Raw genomic sequence first — 7,252 nt, 5'->3', positions numbered from 1 at the left:
GATGTACAGCACCGCCAAGACTCGGGCATCGGGGTTAGAACCACTTCTAAAAATACCATCAGCTCCGGCTTAAAAGTTAATTTGCAGATGCTTGTACAGAAATCGGGGAACTCTGTAGTTCAGGTCAGTACGAGTTTCCACGTGATGCAAACAAGTCCCCCCAGCACATTTTGTTTAGCTATATAAGTACTGGGGAGGAGAAAAAAAACCAACAACAACAACAAAAAACACACCCGCAGGGAAACTGGAGCAATGTACATTTTGCTAATGTTAAGAATTAGGAATGCCTTGAAACTCATGCAGTAATAGCATACTTCTCGTGTGCAGTATTTGAAGGAAAAAAAAGGTTAATTGCAAGAAAATGTTAATTAAATTAATATCATGGAGTATGACATAATACACAATCCATAAAGCTATTACATATAGGACTGATTTCTTTTTCTCCAAAACTATTTAGCAACGTGGCGGCCATTGATGGCACTGTTAGTTAAACCAAAACGCAAAGAACGCTGTTAAACTGCTTGTTCAGAGAAACAAAGCCTGAAGTACTTACCAGTCTAATAAACTGTACAAAACAATGACAGCATCATAAAGGAGGAAAAGTAAACTGCAGGTATAAGGTAACTAACTGAAAGTAAAGAGAGCTCAGATAACTGACATTAGAATTCATCACAAAGAAAAGTGAAAGACAGAGGTACTGCAACAACTAAGCCCTGGCTTAAGATAGTTGAAAAAAAATGTACTGACATACAGAAAGATGCAGCACTTTAAATGCTGCAGAGTTATTAATTATATGAAATAAATAGAGCATAATTCCCCGGTTACGTTTGGTTACACTCCAGAAGTCTGGTTTTACTTTACCAGTATTAAATACCACCACATACATTATAAATTACATCAGCGTACACAACCACAGACAGCACTGCTGATAACTGGTCAAAAAAAAAATGTTGAAATGCTATAATATTATTACCTTTATTTCTCTTTGCTCTACTGATTTTTCCCATATTTGTTGATCATATGCCCCAATCTAAAAAGAACACACAAAAATATCTACATTAGGTTTTAAAAGACATTGATCAAACAAAATCAATCAATCTTCAACAAGACAAGCATGAAGACAGCAGGTTACTTCCTTGGGGAGACTTATTTACAAAGAAATCTTTATCTTCTCCGTTCCACCTTGGCTGGACTGGATCTAGCTAACCTGTAAATGAGTTGTGATAGAGGGGAGAGGCAAGCAGCTAGCCTCAGCCTCACTGCATGACTTGTGCAAGGCAGAACCGGGAACACCAGACTGCCTCCCTCCTCGGGTCGGGATTCCAGCCTCCGTACTGACAGAGGGCAGATCCACAGCAGCAACACCGACAGTCTTTCAGTTAACTTCAGAGAAAATACCACGCACATTTAGTTGAACTCATACCTTCAATTAATTTGTTATTTTTTAAACCTCCTTCCTCTGTATTTCCCATTCCATTCCACCCACTTTTATAGCTACATTGTCTTTAGCTTTATCTCTTAAGACTGCACAGCAACAAAATATATGGTCAGGCTGGTAATCAGCTAGATCACAGGCCAGGGAAAACTCAAGGAGTATCAGGAAATGCCACTTTTCCCGCTGAAGCACTGGTGAAATAATGTTCCTATAGTAGACCTATTCCCAAATTTGTTCACTCTCATTAAGCTGCTAGTCTATTTACTCATGAAACTCTTCTAAAGGTCTTAGTTTTGTCTAAACGTGAGCAAGTTTTTAGTTAAAAAATGGAATAAAAAGGAATTGTTTTCTCTCAGGCTCTAACCTCACCACAGCACTGTAGAAAACTTGGTGTATTTATAAGAGCAGAACCACAGAAAGACTGAAGGTTGATCCTGCAAGCAGTTATTAAAAGCCTAGCACTAAGACCAGTTTTGATGAGTTCTGTCTTTTTAAATAACCATCAATACAGGTAGCTGTAGTTAATTTAAGAAATGACTCTGTACTTGTTTATACAAGAAAGCCACCCTATGACTGTCAGATATTTTGAAGAAGGTAAACTTCAGGAAATTCACATGTAAGATAGTGACAAGAACGAGTCAATATATGAGACAATATATCCAAGTTTTGTAAGAAGTTATCACAGATCGTCAGATTGCTTTGAACTCTGCACAGATAGTATTTCTAGAAAATATTCAGTAATGATCTCTCTTACTACGTCAACTTTAAAGCCTATCCGTCCCAGCAGTTCTACCTAGACATATACATGCACGTACACACGCATGTGTGCACACACTGCTACATATCCACAGTTTGATTCATATCACAAACTCTGAGCAGCTAAGTGGTCACGAGGGAGAGACAGACACGCTTTCCAAGATTCAGAAACCCTTCACTGACTGTGCGGAGAGCTGATACAAGCAGCTTAGTCCAGACACCTGACAGAGAGGCAAGAGGAACCCCCACCATTTAGGCAAACCTGCTTAACTTCAATCTTACTGCAAGAGCATGACTTCTCCTTCCAGTTCGTGAACTGCAACAGACATAGAAGGCCCGAGCACGAGTGCATACACCTTAAACCAGAAATCAATGTTCTGATTTGTCTTTTACTATTTCAGTCTTCAGTGTTAAATTAGCAGACGTTATTTAAAAAAAAGTTATTCTTGGTTAAAAAGGATCTTTTAACTAAGGATCCAACATAAATGCAAAAAGATATCCAGGGAAGCCAATAGGCAAACACACCTATAAACAAAAAAAATCTAGAGGCATCTTCTGTGCCTCTAAACCTGACCCATCAGGGGAGAAAAAAGAAAAAAAAAAATTCTAATTTATAGCAGTAAAGTCCAAAGCATATCTAAAATTGAAAGTGAGAACAGTGAATTGAGTTACTGAACTACCCATTCTCAAATTTAAATAATATTTCCCATTCACAAGAGCTAAGTACCCAAACAATTTCTATAGTTTGCTACCTTAAGACTCTGAAAAAAAATCTACTGGCTTTTTGGTAATAATAATAAATACTTTGCACCTCTCATTTGGGAAAAAAATGTAGACTGCGGAAAATAATTAAGGAGTCAGGCACTATACTAGGCAGAATTAAGCACTTGCTACAATTAAAGTAATTAAACCAAAGGAAGTTTAAGAGCTAACTCCACATGGATAACAGCCAGCAATTAAAAAGTCAGTATCTTGAATAACCACTCCACCCAGACATTTATGTCTAATTGTTCTGGCTTATTCTCTAAATACATTTTAAATGAAATTTCAGGCCTTCCTGTTTCTCATGAAATTTACCGAGAAGAGCCCCGAGTGAGGTTTTGTGCTGCATAATATTGCGTCCTCCCCTCCTCACTTCCAAAAAAGATTTCTTTCTACAAAGACAGAAAAGGGGATGCAAGTCTGTCTCCCTCTCGATTATGCAAGAAACAAATGCAGAAGGAAGCCTTTGTGCCAATAAAGCTGTAAAGCAAACTCTGTATTCCTAATTCCATTCACAGCTGAAACTGGTGTAGAGTTGAAAGAGTCTCTAAAAGACCGTTCTTCTTTTAGAAAAAAAACAGACAGTTTGTTAAAGGAATTCTGGGAAACAGATCCCAGAAGACATCTGAGGCAAGGAAGTTGCCTGATTTAAAATTTGACTTAGTTGTGTTTTCCTACAAACGTTTCTTCTCCCTCAAGGCTAGGTAGCAGCTTCTGTCTCCACAAAAAGACAGGAAGTAGGGATTTTGCCATTCACGTTTTTCTTTTAACATTGCCCCATAAAGCAATTCTTCCAGCAGGAGGTAAATGAGGGAGACAAAAAAACTTCGAGGGAGATGGTCTTTTACAACTATTTTATTAGACTAGTGGATCTGGCCAATCACCTCTGATCAACTTTAATTATTAAAATCTGAGCACAGGGCTATTAAGTAAAGGCATACTGTTGCAAAGTGAAAAGAGTTAAAGGGATAATTACAGACAGCAAGTATCATTACAATCTCTCACAATTTTTTTAATCTACCTAATTTCACCTCTTTGTGTTTTAAGAAAGTTTTAGAAGCACTTTAGGGAGCAAGCGTACGTGCTCAGCACATCAAATTTAGACCTGATACTCCATTTCCCTTCTCTCCATCTGCATAAGCATCCCTCTATACTTATCTTGCAAGTGTATCAGAAGGAAACACGTGAAAACAAAGGCATCGTTATAAAGTAGCATACTGGCACACTTCATTTCCCACATGAAACAAAAATAGGTAGAACTAATGTTACTGAAACAAGGCAAGTAAAAAGCATGGGCATTAATTTTTTTTCTTCTCTACCTTACATCAGGAAAACACATTTACAGTTTGTGAAACATACCTTGCAGAATTCATTGAAAAGTGTTTTTCATTGACAACAAGGTAAATTATAACATATAATGATTACCAGAGATGACAGACACCTGTATGAATTAAATTCAAGAATGTAAGTTAATACTAGCAAACCTTCCCAGTTTTAAATTATTGAGAGCAGCAGTCAATTCCATCTTCAAAGAGTTTTGATTTACAAGTATTTGCTTGCGTCTAATTTATGTTTCATGTTAAATCTAAATATTAAGCTGTCACATGTTTGCATGCAGGCTCTAGCTCTCGGCTATTCATGCAATTCTTTACAATTGTACATACCTGCAGGACACTGAAAAGAAGTCTAGCATCTAGCAATGCCAAAGAAATTAAGCTCTAAAGGCAAATAAAATGAAGGGATAGCTTTCTAGAGATAAGATCATTCATGCTTCCAACGTGAAGAATTTAAACATACACAAAACTTGATCAAAGCAAGCTTTCCCTCAATAGGCAGCTGTCCCCAGGGCTCCTCCGCAGGTGTTCAAGCTTCCTGTGCCTGGAATTGTTAGGCCAACATGAAGGCCCCGATCAACTCAACCACCTGTATACTCCTGAACCCACCAACTCTACCTGGAGTCTCATCCATTATAGCTGCAATTTCTGCAGTATCCTTCAAAGAAAATTTAAAGTACAAAATATAAGGGTCCAAAAATTGACCAATTTTTAAGTATATAATGATAAGCAATGCTTTTAAAATCCGTTCAAGGTTTCATGCAAGACTGTTGGTATAATAGCTTGTCACGGATATTTTCAATCCATCAGTCCAGTCTACAACTGGCAAAAGACTTTTTTTTTGCAAACTATACAACACAATATCCCAATTTTAATCTGATTTATCACAGAAATTTATCTAATTTAATTTATAAAATATCTAATTGAAGAGGATCTGAAATTTGTATTCTATAGCATTTATTTAGTTATTAAGATTTGGCAGAAAATAAATTACTAAAAGAATCTCCCTTGACCTTTTTTAAATTATTTGTTAACTCGTTAGATAATGAGCCTATCTTATCATTTTTAAATGTAACTTTCATCACCAAGCATCAACAGCAACACAACCCTGTTGCAGGAAACTTGTCAGTAATATGTTACAGATATAAAATATTGTGATATAACCTACCTGTAGCAGAACTAGATAAACTAGCAGATGTTATTTTATACACATTTAGTTTAAATCATGCATCCCAGGCTTCCTCAATGCCAAGATTTATCCAGTCTCTCCAAACCAGTTACCTCTAAAATGTTCAGTTCTCAAGATACCGTGCCTCAATAAACACCGAGTAAAGAAGATGAGAGGAATTCTGTTCCTTTATGTATTTGCAGAATTAACAACTATTCTTCAAGCAGCTATTAAAATTTTCAGCATATAAGGGATTATATGCAGACTGAAAACTCTGCCAGTCTTCTTTCACAATGGAGAAGTGGGGGTTTAGCATCCTAAATTAACTAAGCATACTAAACTTTCAAATAGGTTTTCTAGGAAAAAACCCCCACAACATTTCTTCACAAGTAATTAATTGTCAAAGAATTTATTAACTTGTACGATACTTGGCATGGGATATTAAGCTATACAATTACACATTTGGCAAAACTAAACTAAACTCACCTGATAAAGCTAGCTCTTTACTGAAAGATTAAATAAATTTGAGATCTTTTTTAAGTGCAGACTCGTCATAACGTTTTCTGGTTTTAAGAGATATGTGCACCTCTTGAAATTACCTAAAATAACTGCACTTATTCGTTCCCAATCAAATACCTCAGAAAGCATTTGATCACATTTCTTTATATATCTAAAATTTGTTTGGCACCTGTACAGTTTGGTTTTGTAACATTAAGAGCAATTAGCCTAAGTAAAAAGTTAAGCTATTGAAAACACAGCTAATTTTTACTTCAAATAAAGCCCAGTGCAAAGGGTTTCTGCACTGCATAATATTTCTTCCCAGTGCCTTTCTCATAACAAGCCATATGTGCATCAAGATTGAATTTGAGCTTTGTGAATGACACTGATATTCACTTTAAGCTAATGTAGTGATGGTATCAACCTGCAGCCCAGTACTCACCAGGCCTTCTGATTCTAATGGAATCGATCAATATTTCAGGAGACATTTATAATTTATGACCAAGCAGACTGGCAAAGATTATAATCCTAAGAATACATAGCATTTCCTGCTGGACCTTAAAACTTTAATGTTTATCAATAATGAAACCTGCATGCTAAGCTTTGCTCTTTAAAACCTCTAAACACTTTTACAAGCAACATCACAATAGTATTACAAATCCAAAAGATACAAGATACAGAGCTTGGTAAATAAAAACCGAAGTTGCTTCCTTGGACTGTCTACCAAGGAAATTAAGAGTTTAACACCTTATTAAAATAATTAGTGTTAAAATATCAGCTAATATGCTTTATTAACTTTTAGACGCCAACATTCTTCAAAAAAAGGTATGATTTTATGTATCAATTTTAATATTAAGATATGATATATAAATAATTTCTACATATGTGATATTATTCATTTAAAATACCTTTTAAAATGCTTCATATTTAGTTTAAGTATACAGTTTCAGATATTAGACAAATCATTTCTCATTTTCTCAAAACTCAGAACAGGATTATTAAAAGTTATTTTAAACCCCATTTCATTTCTTACATGAACAGATCCCCACTGCAGTAAAGGCAATAATCTAGTAGCTCAGCAGTATAATTATCTCTGTTGGAGCAGATTTCTACCATCAGGATGATTTTTTTTCAGGATGTTTTTCATTTTCAATGGTGGTGGGGTTTTTTCAATTTTGTTTATGGTGGATATGTGGACCGGACAAGCTAAGCTAAGAGAAACTTAGCTAAGAAACCACAGATAGAAATCACTATATAATAGTTGTACACTGTCTGCTAATAGCGAAGAGTTTAGTTACT

General features: G+C 35.8%; 1 protein-coding gene across 4 annotated transcripts in view; it reads right to left on the bottom strand.

Moving 5' to 3' along the window:
• The window catches only part of PHTF2 (putative homeodomain transcription factor 2), a 71,601-nt gene that overhangs the window by 42,439 nt on the left and 21,910 nt on the right, over positions 1–7,252 (bottom strand). For 3 of the 4 annotated variants that reach the window (XM_009328350.1, XM_009328353.1, XM_009328351.1), the window contains exons 3-4: positions 974–1,030; positions 554–565 (exon numbers count right to left, since the gene is read on the bottom strand). In XM_009328350.1, coding sequence (XP_009326625.1) covers positions 554–565; positions 974–1,030 — 69 coding nt within the window. The remainder of the gene's footprint in view (positions 1–553; positions 566–973; positions 1,031–7,252) is intronic. The other variant, XM_009328352.1, reaches the window with a different exon arrangement.

The sequence above is a fragment of the Pygoscelis adeliae genome, unplaced genomic scaffold (genome assembly GCF_000699105.1).
Source record: "Pygoscelis adeliae isolate BGI_AS28 unplaced genomic scaffold, ASM69910v1 Scaffold267, whole genome shotgun sequence".
NCBI lineage: Eukaryota > Metazoa > Chordata > Aves > Sphenisciformes > Spheniscidae > Pygoscelis > Pygoscelis adeliae.
The sequence above is the reverse complement of the archived record's forward strand: the minus strand, read 5'-3'. Positions and strand labels throughout refer to the sequence as shown.